This window comes from Crocodylus porosus, unplaced genomic scaffold (genome assembly GCF_001723895.1).
Source record: "Crocodylus porosus isolate Cpor-Errol unplaced genomic scaffold, CroPor_comp1, whole genome shotgun sequence".
NCBI classification, from domain to species: domain Eukaryota; kingdom Metazoa; phylum Chordata; order Crocodylia; family Crocodylidae; genus Crocodylus; species Crocodylus porosus.
In genome coordinates, this window is record NW_017728934.1 from 2,277,438 (window position 1) to 2,299,853 (window position 22,416).

Here is a 22,416-nt window from a genome sequence, read left to right on the forward strand (position 1 = left end):
CTAATCAAGTCTAGGTGGGAGCACTCCTAGCATGGGTCTTAATGACCTCACTAGCTCTATCAGCTCAACAGCTGAAGCAACCTTCTGGCTCCAAAGTCTTCCAGATGTTGGCTCTTCTCTGGGATGAAGGATTAGGTTGTTTGTGAGACCTTTGCCCATGTAGTGACAAGGGCAAACACAGCACAACCAGCTCCAGGCTGGCATAGCCTAGAGGAAGCCAAAGCCTGCCTCGGTATGGCCGGTCTTATACGATACCCCTAAGGAGACCCACCTCCATCCTTGGCCTCCTGGTTCATCCAAGGCATCAGCGTCCCCACCCCTAATCCACATAGAGAGTAAAAGGGGACTTTAGTCTCCATGACCCAGTCAACCCTCAGTCCCTCCACCAAGCTGAGAGTAAGGATAATAATCAGCATGGTGGCTTTGGTGATGAGGACACCTACCTGGCCTGCCTAATGTCTAAGCTGAGACCTATCAAATTCACTTCACGCCAGTCATTGGACGACTCCCAGGCATGAGGCCTTGCCTCACCATGATGCTGGAAGTACTGGTGAAAGGAAGATGACGCCATAGCTCATTGCCAAACTCTCCTGCCATCGCCACACCAGGCTGCTGGCAGGTTGTGGAGCCAGCGCCACCACAGGTGGGCTCAGCTAGAAGTGCAAGGCAGCTGCTGTGTTCCCCAGTGGGGAATGGGGTGGGTTGGTACAGGAGTACTGGGTGCAGAAGTGGGTCACTCTGGGGGGAGCAGGGAAGACACTCACATGCTTCGATAAGTCAGGACTTTTGGAATCCACATCGTACCTGCAGAGAAGATAAAGGAGAAGCCATATTACACATTGCCCTGGTGCCTCCCATCCAGGAGGTTCATGACAGTCTTCATCACTGCCACATTGCACCTTCTGAGCCAGAGCATGTCAGTCAACATGTAGTGCTGGGCTTACTGGCCAGGAGAGCGACACAATCCTATCTTTATAGGATCAAATATGGCCAGCTTGCAAGTAAAGAGACGGTCTCTGCACCTGCCACTCCTAAACACAAGCCCTCCTGGGCTCTGTCCAGTTCTGTCTTCCAGCACAATTCCTCCCTACCTCCCAGAGGTTCTGGTCGCCTCAAGCTAAGGTTTAGTCTGAAGATGATTTGACTCGCATTAAAGGACTCTCCCTGTTTTATACAGAAGTTTGAATGGTTATTAACTTGAATTAGCCATGACTGTCCCCAGGCAAAGTGTTAATTCAGATACTTTACAGGTACTTAACGTGGGACAGCAAGGCTATTCCTCTGTAGGACCCCAAATAAAAGGTTTTGCCTTGGGAAAAATCCAACATCTCTCAGTCTGGCTTATGCACTACCACCTGTATGATAAAGACTGCAGCACCACATCAGACTCCTTTACAGCCTAGGACCATCTATGGAATGGCACAAACAAAGCTGAAAGCAGAATGAGGGCTCCAAGTGGACCTTAAATAGCATCCGTTTCCATGGTATGTAGGCCAGAACAAATGCCAGCATCCTGACTTGCGGTCAGACTGCATTTCAGGGCTAACAGGAAGGAAGAGCAATTGAAACCTATTTCAGGCGCAGAAGATGAAAGTTCTGCCTGAGATATACACAGAGAAATGTTCCCCTCAAACAGAAAGCCAGCACCAGGCACAAGCATCACTAACATCTCCCAGGCAGTCACACAGTGGCGTTCAGGCCCTTTCTCAGAGCTAGCCCCTCTACAGCTACTTGTATCATCCAAGGAGCAGATCGGTTGAGCCAAAAGGAGCGGAGCAAGCCTGTGCAGATCTGCCTGCAGGAGCAGAGGCTGGACAGCAGGGCAAGGGCAGCTCTGGTTAGTGCAGTCAGAGAGCTAGACAGCAAGAGTATGGATGGGCTCTGAGCCACACCAAGTGCATGATCATAGCCTGTGAGCTGTGTGACTGAGGGGGACCTGGTCCTGTCTTGGGTGCTCAGCTCTGGGGGTTATTTAGATGATGTTAAAGGACTGTCACTGGACAAGATCATGCCTGGGCTGCCACCCCCACTGGAGCCAACCAAGCTCAGGCTCTCTGGAGGAGTGGGGCTGAATCCACATTCCTGAATGTCTTTCCCCTGGGTCTTGGTGGAACACACTAGTTTGCTGTTGTAGGGTCTCACGAACCCTGGGGTGTGCTTACACCAGCGTGTTATTCTGGCAGGGCAGTGAGTCTCAACAAGGGTGCCTTGAGACCCTTTCAAGGGTGGCACGGGTTGCTACACAAAGTCAGTGCTGTCCAGTGTGCAAACATGATTTGCAAGATAAACCCAGAGTTTTCAAATAGGAATCCATAGTGTTAAAACATGATGACCTGTAGTGGGCTTCCCGAGTTATTTGCAACAGGAGAATTGCTCTAGTATTTTTCTGTAGTCAAAACCAGAGTGGCAACCGAGAGCTGGCATTTTGTGAGAGGGGCCTTGACTCTATAGAGGGGTGCCTCAAATCTAAAAAGGTTGAGAACCACTGTTGTAGGGTCTCTAACAAGCAAAGATGGTTGGTTATTCTCACCGTGGGGTACCTCAGAAACTTGAGGTAGTTCACGCACCAGTCTGTGAATCTAGCCCACACACCAGTCAGTGAATTAGTGGGGATGGGATTTCAAAGGGATCTAGGCTCCCCCCCCCACTGACTATTCATGGGATTCAAGTGTTTTGTACCCTTTGGGAAACTCTGGCCAGGGTCTGCACATGAGCTGACATGTCCCAGGAGGATCTCTTTGCCAGGGACAAACATTGGTTTGTTGTTGTAGGGTCTCTCCTGAGACGCAGCATTTGCTCTTTTCCCTTAAAGGCCTCCCACTGTCGCCCCACAACCTGGGATCACATCACTCACAGATCGAAGCGCAGATTCTGTTTCTCTTCGAAGAAGTAATCCAGGATGAACTTGCGCACAAAGTCAGGGTTGAGGGTGTTGTCAATGACCTCAGTCCGGCCAAACTGCAAGGAGAGACGGAGGGAACGAGACAGCAGTGAGCTGAAGCCAGAATCCCTGGGATGGTACAGGAGGCAGCCTGCGAGATACCAGGAGCCTGGAAGCCACCAGCTCTGGGCTTCCCTACAACTGTGCTTTACCCTGGAGAGCTGAATTACTATTTCCTGTCCTATCACTAGGGAAGGCAGGCATGCTTCTCTGAACGAGCGAGTCTATAAGGTGCCACCACTGCTGTGCCTCCTACTCCTCTTCCCTAATGATAGGACAGGAAATAACAATTCAGCAATCCTCAATGAAGCACAGTTCAGACTAACACAGCTAACTACCTCTCTCTACACTCATAATTAGGGAAGCCAGGCTGGATAGTAGATAAGCTGACAGCTCCAGCTCCAGCCCACCTTTTCAGGACGGAAGGAAAGACAAGAGCGAGAAAGGAGAAGGGAAGAGTGGATCGGGGGATAGAGAAAGGGGGCAGAGAGATGCTCCGTGAGGGGGCAGACGCCTCTGTCTCTCAAGCTGCTAATTTCTTGCTCACACCAGCAGAGAACTGGCAGAGGCGGCTGCCCTCGCACAAAGCCGGCACCACGAGAGTTCATGAGGCCGCTGTGATTAAGCCCCGAGGCACGTCAATGACACCGCTGTTAATTGCATGTCATGTGTGCCCCTGGGTAAGGCACCGCAGGGGGGAGAAGCAAACCTTTCCCGCCAGGCACAAATTAGTGTCTTCTCGGGACTAAATTAAGCCAGTGACACAAGCACCAGGGTCACACATGTGTTTTACTAACGCTAACAGGGTTATTTTTTTTGCTGGAGGCGCTTCCCTTGGGCCACAGAAGAGGGCTCCATACCAGGATCAAGCTGGCTAGAGATGCCGATGCTCTTCATTCTCGACAAACAGCCCCTGAGATCCCAGCCCTAGGGACCTCACACATTCAGATGTGCTGATGTCCCTCAAGCCCCACCTGCAAGGTCTGCCACGGCAGCCTCTGGCAACAGCATGGCATTGCGCATTGCTCTGGAAGCAGATAGGTGTCGGAGAGCCATTAGCATCCAAGACCTTCAAACTCATTTCACATGGGGTCTAAATTACAGCTCAGGCCAGTTCTCTGGAGGTGAAATGTAAGCAGCCCACTGACCTGCCAGCACTGCCCTCCACACATTCACATGCCCCCAGTGGCACATGCTGGGGACACATGGCTTGTGTGTGATGATGAGTGGGATGGAGCAATACACCGAGACCCCTGGACTTGCAATGCAGTGTCACTGCTGAACAAGGCATCAGGTGTGCTTTCTGCTCTCATTAAAAACAGTATGTCAGGAGCCCTTCAGCCGCGACTGAGGCTTCATTGCACTGCATGCCCTTAGACCAGGGGTGGGTAAAATGCGGCCCACCAGGCCATTTTATCCGGCCCACAGAGCCCCTAAAAAAATTTAGAAAATTAATATTAATCTGCCCCTGGCTGCCTGTCATGTGGCTCTCGATGGCTTGCCAAAACTCAGTAAGCAGCTCTCTGCCCAAAATAATTGCCCACACCTGCCCTAGACCCTCCAGAGCAAGGCTGAGAAGTGAAAGAGGCAGATGGAAAGGAAGTGCTTAGCAGCAGAGCCAGGAATGGACCCCAAGGATGTGTTCCTGGCCCCGTTAAATCAATGAAAAATGCTTCCTTTGACTTCCAAAGAGCTGGGATTTTACCTTGCACTTTTGGATTCCCAGCCCAGTGGCTTGTAAACCACACCAGGGCTGTCCAACTGGCTGCCTACAGGTCACATGTGGCTTGAAAGTGGTTAACTCGTGGCCCCCAGGCTCACAGTGCAGGTGCTGCTCCCGCCATCACTCTCTTGCTGCTGTCACCAGGGTCTCTGGGCTCCTTCTTGACCTTCTGCTTCCTACCCCCACCCCTGGGGGCAGGACAGGATGATGTGGTAGGGCCTACGGGCCGGGAACTCCCGCACAACACAGGGCAGTGCTGGGGAGGGTTCCTGTGGTGGCACACAAAGGGCAGCCCACATGCCATGCACCCCAGGAAGGTGTGCAGTCCCCAGCCACTCAGAAATTGGACAGCCCTGCACTGGACCATGCTGCCCCTGCTATCTGAATGGCCATGATGGAGTTAACTGGTTGGATCCCACACAGGGGCTTTACTGTAGGATTCTGTCCATGTCAGGGATGCTCAATCCCACTGCAAAGAGCTCTCTGATGCCCCAAGGGCTGCCTGCGGCAACTGCAAAGGTTAATGGGATTCCCTCCCCCACGGGGGCACTCAGTGCTCAAACAGAAGCTGTTTGCTGAGCTCACTTTTTAATATCCTGAAAGCCCTTGATTAACAGTCCAGAGGCAGCAAGTTTCAGGAACTGTTCTGCCCTGCGCCTGCCAGTCAAAGCAGACATCCCTTCAGGCTCTGTCAGGAGGCACCAGGCATCCAGCGAGCAACTGCTGGGCAACGATTCCACCTCCCTCCGGAGGAGCAGATCCGGACACCTGCGAGGCACTTGGATCCCCAAGTCTGTTGAGCTCCCAACCTCTTACACACTGTGGTCCAGACCCTTAGCTGCTGTAAATGGGTGTACCTCCATCAAATTCAATGCCCATTTTCACATCTGAGGACCTGGCCTATTGCCCAGCATCCTCAACAGCTATCCTCTGAGGTCTTAGGTAAGTGAAGAATCACCTCCCCAGTCTTACAGATAGAGAAACTGAGGCACAGAGCAGGGTACATAGGGAATCCATGGCAGAACAGAGAAAAGATCCAAGAATACCTTCAAATGACAGTGGTGGACTGTATAAAAACATCAAATGGATTGCATGGATGGATTGCACCGGATACCACGCAAAGGGAAAGTATTTAATCTTGCTGTCCGTTTCCCTGTTCTCTGCATTTCTCCCCCTAAAACACAACGGTTACACTCTTTCTCTAGTCCAGTGATTCTCATCCAGGATGCTGGAGCACCCAAGAGTACTGTGAGATCCTTTGAAGGGTGCTGCAGAAAGTGTGAGAAGATAAGCAGATAAGGATAGGATCAGGCTCCAGGTGTGAGGAGATAAACAGATAAGGGCAGGCTCAGGCTCTCCATGATTCCCTGCCAGAGCCAACTTTAGGAAAAATGGCACCCTGGGCACACTTAAATTCTGGCACCCCTCCTTCCTCCTCCCCCCCCCGCATCAGTGCCAACTTGCAGGCTGAGCCAGAGGCAGGGGCATAGTCCAGCTGGGAGTTGGAGCAGCATAGAGCGTCAAGCAAGTAGGTGGGCAGGAGTAGGTGCCATCCTGCCCCCTCCTCACCTCCACACACACACACCCTGCCAACCCAGCTCCTCCTGAATAGCAGCTGGAAGCGAGGGTGGGCTGGGCACCACTCCTCCTGCCTGGGGTGGGGAATTAGCCAGGGCAGGGCTGGGGGCAGACAGCTGCTGTAAGTGCAGGCTGTTGGTGTGTGTGTCTGTGTGCGCACCCTCCCTCCCCTGACCATGGCATGCTGGGGCGTTGCCCAAGTCACCCACCCCCAAGGCCACCTCTGTTCTCTGTCCCCATTGCTTGGCCCCTGTGCAAGGAGGTAAGCACCATAATAAATACATTAGCTTTTGAAATGGGGTGCCACTCTATTTGCAAAAGTTATGGAAGGGCTTTGGTGCTAACGAGCGATGCCCTGGATCTGAAAAGGTTGAGAACCACTGCTCTAATCCCTTTTCACTTCTGGAGCCTCCTCCAAAAGCACAGCAACACAGGGGCAGATCCTCAGCTGATGTCCAACCCCTGGCTCCATTTCAGAAACTGCAGCTGCTTTGATTGGCCTTTGCTGAGGATCTGAACAGTATCTGCTGGTAGGACAGGAGCTGCCTGTCCTTGCCCAAGGGACAGCTGCTGCTGGTGTTATCCCTGCTCCCTCCCACCAGGCGTGAATCACGGCGAGGCTACCACTCAAACGTCAGCTTCTTAACCTACCCACTACGGGCTCAGTGCCATTTCATGGGTGCATTGAGTTTAAGGCCAGAAGAGGCTGAGATCATCCAGTCTGAACTCCTGAACATCACAGGCCATTATGTTTTACCTAGATACCCCTACATTAAGCCTAAGACTGTATGAATCTATATGAAAACATTTCAACCCCTACGGGCAGAAAAACAGAGAGACCAAGAGACTCTGCAATGTTAGGGACAGATTGGGTGAGAGATGCCCAGAAGATGCCAGCTGGCAAATCATGCCCCAAGAGGCAGAGAAAGGCGAATTTCCTCATCAGGTTCCCAGCCAGGCTTTCCTACGGCCAAAAACACAGCCCTGAGCTCTGTTCAGACCTAGCTCCACTTCCATAAACCAGACAGCTGTCCTAAGTGAGGACCCTTGCTGTAGAAGAAAGATTTGTACTAGCTGGGGATCAACCCCAATTAACTCAGTCACTGGTAGGGCTGGCTCAGCTACAGTGAATAGGGACAGAGGACAGAGAAAAACAGATCCAAATAATTGGGATGCCAGGGATCTCTGTGGTAACTGCTGGCTTTTTGAAGTCCTGCAATTGGTCTCCAGGCTATCACATCTGTATGTCACAGATGGAAGCTGAGGTGAAGAAGTGCCATGATTCACCTGCTAGCCTGACATGTCAAGGCCTGAGAGGACCATTACGCTCTTTGTCAGACCCGTTGGGAAACCAGGATGGAGAACGCCCCCCACTCCAGTAATTCCTGCATTGACCACAAAGCTCATGGTTGAGCTAAGGACTATTCAAACAATTCTGGGATCAGGACTGAATCTCAGGAGACCCAGCCAGTGGCCTCCACTCGTATCCCAGACCCTGCTCTGTCTAACTGACTAAGGGCCTGATACAAAGCATAGGACTAGGAGAGACTTTAAGAGGTCACCCAGTCCAACCCCCTGCTCCACTATATCTAAACCATCCCAGTCAAACCTGCTTTCAGAAAAAACCAGTGATAAAGATCCCAAAGCCCCTTTGGGTAACGTGCACCAGTCCTTGCAGGTAGAAAGTTCTTTATGACATCTAATCTAAATCTCCCTTGTTGCAATTTCAGCCCATTATACCTTGTCCTATCCTCAGCGGTCATGAGGAAAAATTGATCAGCATGATTATGAAAAGATTAAAAACCATACATGTTCACAGGAAGCCGGAAAAGAATTCAAGATGCGTTGTTTTGAAAAAAATCTCAGGACTTTTAAGCCAATTTCATGATTTTTGAGCTGGGTCTTGATCTGCCTCTGTCTGCTAAATCAGAGCCCTCTACTACCAGACCCAGTTTATGCAGGAGAAATGGACTGGCACAGTGCCTGCAAAATGTAACTCTCTTGGAATAGCAGCCCTGTGTGGGCACTCTACTCTGAAATAAAAATGAATTTATCCTGAAATAATTCCTCACTTACTCTGCAATAGCCATGCTTGTCAGCTTTCCCATGTGAACGCAGCCTTACACATCTTCCCAGAGTGGAGGCACTTACAAACTGTAATCAAGTCACCTCTCACGCCTGCAGCCTTGCAAAGCCCAGAAAGATGGGTTTGGGGTTTTTTTCCGCCCCCCCAGGAGAATGCCTTGCAGAGCTAGGAAAACCTTCCTGTAAGGTTCTGTGGATCCCTCCTACAGATCTGACTAGCAGATTTCATCCCTGGTGCAGAATTGAAGAGTGTGCTTCCAGAGGTCTACAGATGGTATCATTTCCTCTCTAAGTGTTTAGACTGATCCCTAAAGAGCACCACTGCTATATTATTCTCCAATAGGTCTTAGGACTGATATTCTGATGCTCCACGAGTGGTTTTAGTTTGTGATGTCTGTCATTTGATTTCCTAAATCTAATTTCCTAATAGGCTAAAGGAGGATGGTATGATCATAATCTGACTCTGAAAAGGCCCCATCTTGAAAGGAGCTGAAGTCACCAGGTGTTTAGCCCCCCCAAAGACTCTGGTCCTCTGAATAAGATTAGCTATAGTGCCAATTTAATATTGGATCTATTATCTTCTTGAGGCCTTTGCTACAGCAACAGCTATGTGGCGCAGGCATGTTTTAACCCTGGCTGAAATGGATCCAGCCCCTCGAGAGATCTTATGGAGCAGGTCCCATATCTGTTACAGACACGACACTCGGAGACACAGGAGAGAACAACACGCTCTCAAATAGCTGTGATGGATTGGATCTTATTACCGTAGAACTGTAATGCTAGGAATTATTGCCCCCTCTGATGCAGGTCCCCCCCCCTTTATTTGCGTAAGTAATTGATAGCCCATTAAAGCCTCATTAGGCTCGCTACACAGCAGGCAGCAACAGCAGCAAAATAAAAACTATCCTGATGGATTGCACTGGAAACCTCAGGAAGATCACTTAAACCTCAGGCAGATCTAAATGGGCAGGATCTGATCCTGTGAGGTATGGGGATCTATCCTGAGCACTCTCCACAAGCAATGTGCATTAAGAGCCTTTTTCACCTGATTAAGTGCCAGTGTGACAAGTCTATCCACTAGCAAGATCCGAGCATGGCAACTTGGGCTTTACAGCTCAGATTCCCACCACTGTCATGGACAACTCCAAATACTGGCAGCAAAAAGCTGTTACTCTCCATGTGAAGCAGTTTCACCAACCTAGCTCCAACCAGGGTACAAAACAGGGCCTGCCCCAAACTCCAGTCCCGTCAATGCCAAGTGTTAAGAGAATCTAGCAAATGCAAATATATGCTTTAGATTGAGCATGTATGGGCAGACCACTCTGAAAGCAACCTGCCAGCACTGAATTTCATCATGCCTCATCCTGCGTGTCCAGGTCCACATACAGATTTTGTAAAGATCTATAATATGTCGGTTACAGCCATGATATTTTTTTCTGATGTCATTATATATGGACAGCCTCTTGAGTGGGTGTAGCTATCCCAGCATACAAAAATGCCTTATATCAGTTCAGTTTTTCCTCTTCCTACACAGAAATGAGCTGCACTAGTATGAGTGCTTTTAGATCATGATAACTGTAACTGCACAAGACAAGACGGGTGCTATACGGCTTTAATTATCTAGAGACTGCTAAAGCACTGCGAGTTCCCTGTGAAGATAAGCCTGAAGACCTATGGGCTCTCCAATCAGTGATATACTACCCATGCCTACTGTGAGTCAGCCAAACTTGGCATCTTTTAAATGAGCTTCCCAAAATAGTTAATAAATGCCAAGTAATTAAGCCTCATGACTCTCACTGAGAATAGAGACTCAATGCAAGGCAGTGACTTAGTGTTACATGGGGAGCCCCATCCACAGCTGTAACCTCCAGGTCTGAGCTCTAAATACTGCTACCAAACATAAATGCACTGAACCTAGGGAGAGATACTACAGGAAAATGCTCCTCACATTCATTTTTCTCTCGGAAAAAACACTGACTCTTTCCACCCTTTGAAAGCATTCATTTTCAGACTAGACTGGAAGAAACAGAGGGAGAATATCCTACGTCTCTCTCCCCAGAAGTATCATTTCTCTCATAAAACTTCTAGTAACCCTTTCCTTCACTTTACTGTTGCTTGGGATGAACTTGCAAAAGCACCTAGCCTCAGATCCAAGGTCCAGATCTGGAAAGGTATTAAGATGCCTAAAGATGCTCCTTTTGAAAACTCTGCAAGGTTCCCATCAGCATCATTAGATACCAAAACACCATTCAAAACCTGGCCTCAGGTCTTGGAGCACCGTTGTTTAAGACAAGCAATTAAACGAAGCCAGGTTGAGAGTGGCTCTAGCTTACAAACAAGAGCTGGGAAAGCCTTTTCTATCCTCCACTGAAAGCATCCAACTATTGCTTACATTGCTAGAGCACCTACAAGCCCTAGAGCACCATTATGCTGGGCGCTGTGCAAACACAGAAGAAACAGAGAGTCCTGTTGCGAGTGATCAGCAGTTAACCGAAAATAGTGAGTCCTTGGCCATCATGGCAGTGGCGTGCTTCCTGTTAATAAGGACCTGGTGTCTAGTCCCTCTATCAGTGCCACCAGTCTTAATAATGTGGGATTATGTGTCCCTCTATCAGTGCCATCAGTCTTCAAGAACTGCTGAGACTCTCAGCTGAGAGCAGTGATAGAGCTAGTAAATGCCCTTCACAGATGTGAATGCCAGACCTAAACCTCCAACCAGTCTCTGAGTTACTTTTAGGAACTGATGAGAAACAGTGGGATTAAATACCAGTTGTCCACAATAGTAACAGACATCCTCTTTTCTTGATGACAACAAGTGTCATGGAATAGCAGGGGCTCTGTTGAAGAGAAGACAATATGCTCTCAGCAATAAACAGAGTATGGGCCAGGCAGCACAAAAGATTCAGCTTTGCCTCTTCATAAACCAAGAGGGGGGGAAAAAAAAGGCAAATCCAGACAAAACCCTGAAGGAAGAAGCACACTACTGCTGCTCTAGTGTTACAGGTGGGATAGCTTGAAAAGAATCCTGCTCAAGCCTGTGGCTCAATCCCTTACAAATAAGAAACCACAAAATATGGGCCTGGTCCTCAGAAGGTGTAAGAAACCACAGTGAATGAAGCAGTGCAGATTTACACCCAGTGAGGAACTGGTCTTGTTTTCCGTCAGATTTCTAAGAAGATCCAAGCACGAAACAAGAAGGAATAGACTGCCAGGGAAAAAGGAAACCATATTTAGAAGAGTCAAAGGGTATTTAGATACAGAGCCAAGGGAAATTCACCCTAGAGTGCTTAAAGAACCAATTGAAGCAGTCCCTGAACCATTAGCAATTATCCATGATAACTCACAGAGGATGGGTGAAGTCCCAAAGGACTGAAGAAAGGCAAACACAGCACATCTCTCTCAAAAGGGGGGAAAAGGGGACCTAACGAATTCTAGCCACTCAGCCTGACTTGCTAACTAAATGGAGCAAAATTATTAAGCAATCATTGATAACCACCAAGGGGATGTTAAGGGAATAAAAAAGAGCCAACACAGATTTGTCAGGAATAAGTGATGTCAGACAAATCTAATGACGTTTTTGACAAGATAGCTGACTTAGTGGATAGGAGGAAAGCAGTAGACACGATGTACCTTGACTTCAGTAAGACTTTTGACATTTTTCCACAGGATATTGTCGCAAGAAAAAGGAGGGCTTAAGACTGAAATGACATCACCCTAAAGTGTAAAAAAACTCAGCGAGCATTTCAAGGGGGGTCCTGTACAAGCTCTTTCCAGGGCCTGGTTCTATTCAATGTGGTCATTAATGATGGGCTGATGAAACTGGGGGCACACTTGTTATACTTGTGCATAGCACCAAGGTGGGCAAAAGGTGCAAGCTTGAAGAGCAGGATCAAAAGGTGCAACTCTCACTTGACCCCAGCATCCTTTCCTGCCCAGGGCAGGGGTGCAGACTAGATGACCTGCTCAGATCCCTTCCGACCCTACCAACTATGAAACTCTGAAGAGCAGGATCAGAATTCAAACCCATCTTCACAACTGGATGAATTGTCTGAAGTAAAAGTCAATATAACCAAACACAAAGTACCGCACTTAGAAAGGAGTATCCCATGCACAGCTACAAGCTGAGGAATAACTGGTTAAGGAGAACAAGTGCAGGAAGGGATTTGTAGGTGTTGATGGATCACAACAGGAATATGAGTAGCAATGCAACACTGTTGCAAAAAAGCAGATGTCATTCTGGAGTGTAATAAGGCGGCACAGGAGGGAATTACTGCATTTCTACTCGGTACTGGCGAGGCCCCAGCCTCTGTACAGTGTATAGCTTATGCCAGGGGGTGACAACCTTGCATACCTGTCCCCTTCCTGGGGTGGGCAGCAGGAAAAGGTTGCCTACCACTGGTTTAGGCCACCACAGATAAAGAAATATTCAGATGACTGAAAAAAACTCCAGTGGAGAGAAAGGAGTTTAGTAAGAAAAAAAAATCAGACCCACATGAAAAGACAGAAGGAAGTGGGTTTGTTGAGCTGAGAAAAGAGAAGAGAAGACTGGAGGGAGACAATAGAAAAAAGGTTGTTATGAGGAGGATACTGAGCAAGCATTTTCCACGGCTGCTGCAAATTTTAGCTTAATCTGCGGCTAAAAAGATTTAGGGAAATACTTTCTAACCATTAAAACAGTTATGGGCTGGAATAGGTGACCAAGGGAAGGTGTGGAATCCCCTTCATTGGAGATTTTTAAGAGCAGGTTGGCAAATATCCATCGGGGTGGGCTAGATATACAGTACTGGAATTGGCCTCAGGGCCAGACACACGACTAGATGGCCTCTTCAGGTCCCTGACTGTTAAATAAAAACCAGGAGTAAATTCCAATGGGGAAGCGATAGAGGAACACACAGCTTTTGCAATGCCACATCCTGTTCCTGTATGGGATGGTAACCTCTCCAGTCACCTGGGATCTGAAGCTTGTGCCAGCGAGAGAGACAGAACCCACATCCTCTCTCCAAAGAGTGCAGACCTCTCCCTTTTGTGCTAAAAGAGAATCCCCATTAATTGTCTGCACTATTGGATTTATGCTGCACAGTTGGGCAGAGCTGATATCACCCAAACAGCTGTATTATCCATCCTATCCAGCTCATTCTAGAATTCACACGTGAAGAAGAAGCATGTCCCTATGAATTTAACTGAACTGAATCAAAGGAGGAAAAAAATGTATATTTGGCTGGTACAGAGCATCTTTCTCCACCACTCAGTGCAGTCATATAACTTGTTTTTAATCAGCTTATTGCTTGATAACAGCTTTTATTCTTTCATTGCATTCTCATCACTGTTATCATTATCCAAGGAGCCTCTGTATTTATAAAAAATATTTATACACAGCTGATTGAAGAAGATGCCAAACACAATAAACAATTAAGGCTCATTTTCGTGAAATCTACAGGGCTTGCCAGCTGATACCAACTTTACTGAGTCATTTTCCAGGAGGCGTCTCTTCCACTTGCGGAACAAGAGAGTGTCGTCTTATGGTTACCACAGACTTGGCCCAGAACCTGACCAAAGGCTTTGTTGTTGCACAGACCAAGGGCTACACCCTATTTTATCCTTGGGCCTCTAAACAGAACGTATACAGCTGCACATCAGACATTTTTGGCACTTGCGCACAGTTTGGATTCTGTTTCCACCCACAGCAGCCCTCTGCCCGCGCGCCTGCCAGACACATGGTGGTGGAAGAGGTCCTTCCCAATTAATCATTAGAAGAACAGCCCGGGAACCAGGAGAACCCAGCTCTCATCTCCCCCCACCTGGGGAGGGCCTGAACCTGCATTTCACACTTCCCAGCAAAGTGCTCTCACCCTAGGCCATGGGCCAGATACTGCCCCAAATATTCTTTAGCCTCCCCTTGAAGCTGCTTGGCTGCACCTTGCATTCAATACTTTATGGATGAATAGCAGTAGTATAGTTTCTGCCCCACAGTCTAGGCTAGAACCCAATGCCCTTTCCTATCTAGGGCATATTGCTAAGCCGCGCACCCTCCAGCTTGCTCTTCTTCTAGCCAACTTCCCCTTCTGGCCGCCCTGTGGTCCAGGTTCAGGAACAGACTGCTCTGGACAATGTCTAGCCCACATGCTGGTTTTTAGAGCACCTTGTGAGAAGCAGGTTCAAACCTCTCTAGGTGTGGGATGGTTAGAAGCTAGGTCTCCTGCTCCCTGGGAACATGCCCCAACTACTAGACTATTGGGCTAGTATATTGGCCTCATCCAGCAAGCACCCACTAGCCATGGCTTTTCCATAGCTGAAGTGTAAGGACTTATCTAGCATGATATGTGAACCCAGGTGATTCTTTTCCTACGCAGCCATAGTGCAGCCCACTAAACATGCTCAGAAGGGAAGTGCAGGGACACCATAGCTACATGGAACCAAAACAGCAGAAGTGTCAAAGGAAGGGCTACGCAGCTGCAAGTGCCACTTGGGCACACAAAGATACAGGAGGGGTGACCTGGTGCACCTACTTCTTCTAGCAAAGCCCATTTGTTCTGGTCCAGGTGAATGAAATCTTTGAGGCCTTGTGGGCAGTGCTGAGCTTTTGTTCCTGATCTGCTGTGCGACTTTGGCACAGCCTCCCTCCTACTCCATCCTTCACTCTTTCCAGTGGGGTAAGGGATCTGCCTTACAGCTGGCAAGTATTTGGCGCCAAGTATTACCACCAGCTTAGTCCTCATGATGCCTTTCCAGTGTTCAGAAGCCACCTCACCATGGCAATGGGCTTGGGCAACGATTTGCCATTGTCTTATCTGTTGCCAAGCTCCTAATATCACCACTGAGTATGTGCCAGTCCATATTGGCTGAGCTCCAGGACAGGACCGTGAAACTATATTCTATCTCTTTTTCAGCCGCTGCACTGGCTTGGGATCATTTAACAGCCATGGTTGGCCCATCAGGGGCAAAAATAATAACAGCAGGCTCACAAGTGTGAGAGAGGGCTTTGTGGATCAATGGAAGTGGCCAGAGATCCCTGGACAGAGGGCGTTATGAAGGTTTCTGTTCTGAGGCCCCTAGCAGACTTACACTAAACACACGATTAACCAGTTAACGTCTTAAGTAGTAACTCGGCAACATGTTCAAGCATAGCTGTGCAATAAAACCGGGAATAAGCCACAGAGTTATTACACAAAATGTGTAATATCTGTTCAGTTGGTTCCCATCACACCTTAAACTGAACGCGAGGCCAGCACCACTCAGCTGATTGGCACTCCCAGCCTCAGCAGCGCCAGGGATCTAGTTTGCCACATGCTGGTGCAGGGGGAACCCAGGATCATCATCGCAGGCTCCCCTGCACCAGCAAGAGGGCATAATTCGGATCCGACCCTCCCCCACCATCGCACCTCCTGCTGTGCACGTGTGGCATGGCAGGAGGTGCAGTTGTCGGGATTGCAGATCAAACCCCATCATGCCTTTAACTGAACGTCTGTCAGCAGCTTTAGTAACATCTGATTTCCTTTCCAAACATGGCTCACATGCTCCTGCTGTGAAGCTGAGGTGGTACCTGGAGCTGGTGCTGCCCAGGGCCTCATTTCACCCTGTGATCAAAGGGGGTTTTGGACTTCACAGCCAGAAGGAAGGCCAGACAAGCATGGTCCCAGCACTGGCCCTATACAGATTTCAACTCGTCAGGGATCTGCCCCCACTGCCAGCAGTGCAGCTGTGCTGATTCTCGTCAGCTGGGACCTGAACCCGGGCACTCTGACACAGCTACAGCACTACAGACCACCTGAGGATCTGGCCTTTGCATTTCACCTCTTAATTTGACACCACTTCCTGTCTAGTCAAGAATGGCACTTGACATGACTGTGTCTTACAAGTATCTGTCTGAATGCTTTATGGCTTAAATATTATTGTCTGCGGGGCACCGCATCCGACGGGAGCCCTGCCAAGGCGGAGGTTGGCCATGCTGCTGCTCATAATTGTCATGGATCCCAGAAGCACCATCCCAAATCTGCGTCATTCTCCCCATGGTTGTTGGCCTTGCTGCTCTGTGCCCTCTGGTGATGACAGCCTTGTCCGTGAATCCCTCACTCCTGCCCCACACTGCAGCACCATGGAGCACCAGGCGCAGCAGTTTGCAAACATTACCACGAAGGAAGCAAGGAAGTGGCTGACACAGCAGACGGGGGAGGATGGAGCACTTAGTTTTGCACACAGCATGGGGGATCCTGTCTCTGATGTATGCAAGCTGGAGCCCTTCTGTGTGCAGAAGCACAGTACAAAATAGGCATAGGGAGCTAAAAGCCACTGCCATCCTGGCAATATTTGAACACCACCAAGATCTTCAGAACCCCTATGCTGCTGCCATCTAGCCAGGGATGTGCCTAAGTCCCTTAGGCACCTGCAATTCTGTCAGGGACATGCACAAAACTGTCAATGTCCCAGTGAAATGCGTATACCAGGCAATCCCTTGTCTGCTCTCCCTTTGGGGCCTGACTGTGCATAGTTCTCCGAGCATGCCTAAAAGGAGAAGGAGGTGACAGCACCGCCTGTGATATTTTGTCCACAGCAGAGTATCTCTGGCAAGAGGGGCTCTGTCACTTTGTAAAAAAATCAAGCGACACTGAGATAGGCATGGTATAGAAATGAACAGAGAGATGGCTGGAAAGCTGGCAGGGTGGCTGGACGTTGTGGCCGTCTTACTGAGGGTGATTTCCTAGAATGGAAATTTTACCAGATAACTCAGTGTTTGACCTAAATCCCATTAGCTGTACTGAGCAGTGGGCTGGGCTTTAAGGGACTCGACTGCAACAAAAGTATCACTCCCAGCTCCCTCAGCTTCAAACAGTCCTGGAAGTCCTGTAGGCACCCAAGTTCAAAGGCACTTTGCATAAGGAAGGAGCCAATCTACTTTGCCATGGTTAGAAAACATCAAAGGAAGAGTCACTGAGCATCTAGCAGAGGACAGAGGATTTAGCCAAAAGAGTCTGCACACTGAGGAAGGCAACTCTAATTGGGTGACAAGGTGGACCTGAAAGAGTCAAAAAGCATCTCCAATGAGGACTTTTGACATCAAAGCCGGAGCAAGAAAAGATAGGGAAGGACACATCAGAATATAGGAATAGCGATGCCCTGCCTAGCGCTAGTATGCCGTGACGGGATGTTAGTGTCACAGAAAAGAATGAATGGGCAGAGTGGGTCAAATTCTCAGCACAGATCAATGATGCTATGCTAACATACACCAAATAAAAATCCAGCCCTTTGGTATATACATACAAAGCAGACAGAAGTCTCAGCTGATCTGTGCAAGCATAACAATTTTGAGCATTTATACACTATTGCCACATACATGCAGGCAATCGATCCCAGGCCACGTGTATTGCTGACACCCTAGATTATCCAGGACTCCTTCCGTCCCGCCTTGGCTCTCATTTTGATGAGACAAAGTTCCTTGTCCAACTACAGAGCCTATGAAAGCAGAAGCTTTTAAGCTGGCATTTTACTGCGCGATTGTGTCAGCACCACAGGTGCTGGCAGGGAGAAGAGCAAAGGAAGCTGAAAAGGCAAACGGGAAATGATGAACATGAAGGCCACATCCTTGGTGGGTAGAAATCGCTGCAGACCCATTACAATCTGGCGTGAGGTAGGCTTCCACCAGGTAGAGATCTGGTCCCTTTCTGTTTAGAAAGGAAAAAATACAGCTTTGCTTCTTGCAGTTGTGTTATATCCTCCTACACACACACACACACACACACACCCCTCTCACCCTTCCCCACACCTGCTTTCCTAATGGATAGGTGACCACAAGAAGGCAGTGAGGGGGAACATCATTGTGCTGTCCTACTTAGGCAGCTTGAGTGAGAACAACACTGTCCGACTGCATGTCCTGCGAGGACCACACAAGGGGCATTTAGATTGCCAGCTCTCTGTCCCAGCAGACTGTGCGAATAGCTCCTAAAGGAGTGTATCAGGAGCCATGTCCTTCACACCCATGGATGGACACGGGTGGAAGGCTGGCATCGGGGTTGAACTGGGTTCCATGCTTGGGTATGCAAGATGCTCCACAGTGGTAGGAAAAGTAACCTGGCATAGAAAAGCATGAGACATGGCAGCCCTGAATTCAGGCCTCATCTGCCACAGATTCTTTGGGTAACCTTGGGCATGCTGTGGGATCTCCCTGGTGCCTCAGGCCCTACTGGGACGATGGCATTTTTCTCTCTCTGATGCGGACCATGAACGGCTGAGAGATGCACTACGGCTGAGAGCTATATGTGAACATGTAGAACATGCTCTCGCTGGTGTAACCCCTCTCGAACAACTGGATACTAGCTGGCTCCCTCCTCTTGGGCAGACAGCAGGGAATGATCAGAACCAGCCACAGTTAGAGACAAACAAGCAAAGGCCCAGCCTGAGTGTCGTGGGCTGCACAGAGCCCTCCATGCTTCGCTGCCCCCTGCGCACACCCCAGCAAGGACTTGCCCTGCCGCGTGGGCAGGAAGCTCAGACGCTCCCTCCAGGCGCTGCTGAGATGGGTTTGCAAGTGCCAGGCCATTAGTGTCCCCAGCTCCACTGACGCAGCAAGCCGCCCAGCTTTACCTCGCTAGCAGAAACCGAGCCTGCCTGGGGCTCTGATGTGGGGGAGGTGGCAAGAGCATCTGCTGGCAGCCGAGGACTCCAGAGTAATCGGCGGACGGGCTTCGTGCTTGTGAAGGTGGAGGAGGAGGTGCTGGAAGCCAGGCACACCTCCCCTGCTACTCCCAGCCTGAGCGCCACACACGTGTGCTGCACTGCCAGCAACCCTGAACCCCATCTGTAGCACCCTGTGCTCCCAGCCCTTAAGCCCCCCTAAACATCTGTCAATGCCCCTCAGTCCCAACCCATCCCCTGCTGTCCCACCCCTGAGCCCCCCTTACTTCCAGCTCTCCGATGCCTATCAGGGCTGACCTGCAGCACCCCTCTGACCCCGCATTCCCCCCATGGCCAGCTCTGCTTGATGCCCATCAGTCCAGAATGGCAGCCCCCTGTTATCCCGGCTTGGGGCCCCCCACACCCAGTTCTGCTACAGTAACTGGAGATCCCTGCTCCTCCTTCAGTGTCTGTGAGTTTTGACGTGCACCCAGTCCAGTCCCCTTGACCCTGCGCTCTCTGCTGGGTTCTTTCGCCAGCCTGATCCCTGGCAAACAAACCTCAATTCCTGGGGCTCTGCGGTTTTGGTGAATAGGGTTTCTGGAACGGCATTCCCATTCAGCTGCTGCTGAAGTGAAAATGTTTCTGGATGTGAGCTGTTAAGCCTGTGGACACCAATGAAAGGCCTTTGGAGGAGCCCTTAGCCTGTATGTGCGACAGGCAGACAAGCCACCCCCACACCTTGCCAAGGACAATGGATCATCACCACAAACGACACTCCCAGAAAGGAGCAGAGTTGCTCCTGGCCCTTTCTGTCCTGCCCGTGCTGAACTTCCCAGCCTGGAGGATCTGGAAAGATGGGCCAGGAGCCCCAATGGCCCAAACAAGCGACCCAGCCCTCAGGTGTGAGGATCCTCAGAGCAGAGCCAACAGTAGTGCCTGGCCTTTGCTCCTGCCCCACAAAGGGCATTTGTCACCTCACAACCCGACTCTTGGGGGTTAGGCTTATTCCTCCATGGGAGCAGGGAAAGGGAACCTGGGCTAACTGGTCACAAAACAGAGGTGATAGCATGACATCTCTCCTGCTCCTCAATGCTCCTAGCAGCAGCACTGCATCGTGCCACATGACGGGATGTATAGACACGAGTGTCGCCCCTTCCACGGTCTTTTACTGGCTCCAAAGTAAGGCCCTGGACAGAGGCACCTCCATGTAATCAGTACTGCACGGGTGTAAAAAACTAGCAAACAGACAATGCAAACTCTTGAATTGGGCCACCATCTCCCAAGCAGAGAAAACTGTCCCTCAAAGTATCAAGGGTAAAAGAAAAGTCTTCCAGGGCACCAGCTGTCAGCATCCCTGAAGGAAACAGGCTGTGACCTACTCCCTTGCTCCTCGTTGTATGACAGCTTCAAGAGAGCTTCTCACCTGTGCATCTGCAGGATTCGCTCATCTGTCCAGCACCTAAGTCAGGACCTTGCTAAGACCTGTGGGATGAGTTGCACCACCGGATGGAGTGGGGAGTGTGAAGTATGGAGCTACACATCACCCACTGGAAGTCTGTTCACAAAACAGCTGATGAACTGAAGCAGCGCCCAGGGAAGAAGTGTGGTAATGCCCCCGGTGCCATAGGCTCCTGTTCAGCCCCTCTCAGCAGGGAATGTGGCAATAGCTCTAGGTCAGAGCTGCAGGGAAAACCATTTCCCAATGTAAGCACAGCCAGCTCCCTCTGGAGACCAGAGCACACTGCAGAGCCATGCAAGCTATTATCCTGATGGCGTGAAGAGCCTAGACAACAATTACCAGCATGCAGGAGAGGTCATGGATCGAGATTCCCCAGAGCCCTGCGATAAGCAAAAATCCCTCTAATGCATTCTCTCTGCCTGCCAGGGGTGAGCAGGTGCTGCACTTTTATTCTTTACCACAAGGTCTGCTCGCAAGGGTCTGTCACCGGGATGAGAATGCAACCTTATGACCGTACAGAGGAGGGTCGGGACAGGAATGGCTAGGCTAAGGGGCCCTGTAGCCTGAGAGACTGGGTGGGGGGGACCCCGAGCATCCTGATGCTGCACTAGGGGCAGGCATCTCCAGTGTTATAGCTGCCAGTCTAACCAGATTAGGGCACCAGTGGAAAGCCCAGGGTGAGCTTGTCCTTCTCCTTCTCTTCAGCCCCGCTCCTGCATTGCCAAATTCTCTCGCCTCAAAGCTAATCCCCACCCCAAATTCCCTCAGGCTGATGCTCCCCATGACTAACCTCCCCAGGTGTGAACCTTGTCCTGAGCCACTGCCCATTTGTTTTTTCCTCTCTACAGTGCTGCTGGGGGGTGAAGGGGGAGGTCTTGTCCTTGGTCCCCTTCCCACATGCTGCTGGGCCGGAGCATCCATTCCCATACACAGTACATGGGTGCAGACAGAAGTCCTGGGTCCCAACAGTCTGAGTAAAGCAGCCACCTGCAGACTGCCCCAGACTTGCCTGAAGTTCATGGTGACTGTCCCAAGACCTCTAGCAGGTGGGAAGGAATTGGAGAGGAACAAGGTCCCCTGCTGATTAGACTGGCAGCTGTAACAGTAGAGATGCCTGCTGCTAATAGCACAGCTTTGCCGGGCATGTACATTGGATCCATGTGGCTTTTTCCATCAGAAAATATCCTTTTTGCTAAATTCAAATTTTCCATGGGAAAATTTCAATTTTCTGGAAAAAATCAAAATGACAGCTGCTCCAACCAGCCTCCCAAAGGCTCTTGTCATGTTCACTATTTCCCTGCCAGCAGAAAGTAAGAGTGACAAATCTTCTAGGCCAAGTGCAAGAGTCAAGGTTCAGGGGTTGGCCCCCCTCGCCCTCACAGGCCCCAGCCAGAACACCGCCCCATCCCTTCCAACCCTGCAACTCCGTCGTTCTGTGATAAGCTCATTGCTGCTGCAGTCCCAGCTGCAAAATTAAAATAAGCCATGACACACAAGTCCCGTTATGTCCCAGTGTTCATTCCCCAGAACATTACAGTGGTATAAATACAGAAAGCCTCAGTCACAAACTGCCTTCCTTCCTGGCTTCTTCTCAAATCAGGTCTGTCAACTGGACTGTGGGGAGCTTGAGGCAAAAGTGAGGTCAAATGCTCTCTAGCATCTGAGATGCGATCACCAGGCTCAACTCATTAGTGTCTCAAGACAGTGGCCAGGCTTACATGCAGGGGAATCCACTTTACCTCTCAGACTGCTGCATCTTGAAAGGCTCCCTCCAGCTTGATTCCAACCAGCCTTATTTCTTAAATGAATGAGTCCCTCTCCTCCTTTCCACTTTCCAAGCCCTCAGAGACCTTTCCTTCCACAGCATCATTGGGACTTACAGAGGCCAGGTTCATCACCAGCAACCTGTCTTCCCCAGTCAGTTATAAATGTATGTCCCAGTCTGGCCTAGACAGTCCCAGAATTCAGAGGCTGGTCCAAATTAAAACAAGGTCCCCGGCACAGGGTGTGGAGGCAGAGCTG

General features: G+C 49.9%; 1 protein-coding gene across 1 annotated transcript in view; it reads right to left on the bottom strand.

Annotated features, from left to right (window-relative positions):
• Positions 1-22,416, bottom strand: part of LOC109317461 (copine-5-like) — a gene marked incomplete at its 5' end in the record, with an annotated part of 37,528 nt that overhangs the window by 652 nt on the left and 14,460 nt on the right. The window contains 2 exons of the mRNA XM_019546171.1: positions 765-804; positions 2,855-2,958. Of these exons, the coding sequence (XP_019401716.1) occupies positions 765-804; positions 2,855-2,958 (144 nt within the window). The remainder of the gene's footprint in view (positions 1-764; positions 805-2,854; positions 2,959-22,416) is intronic.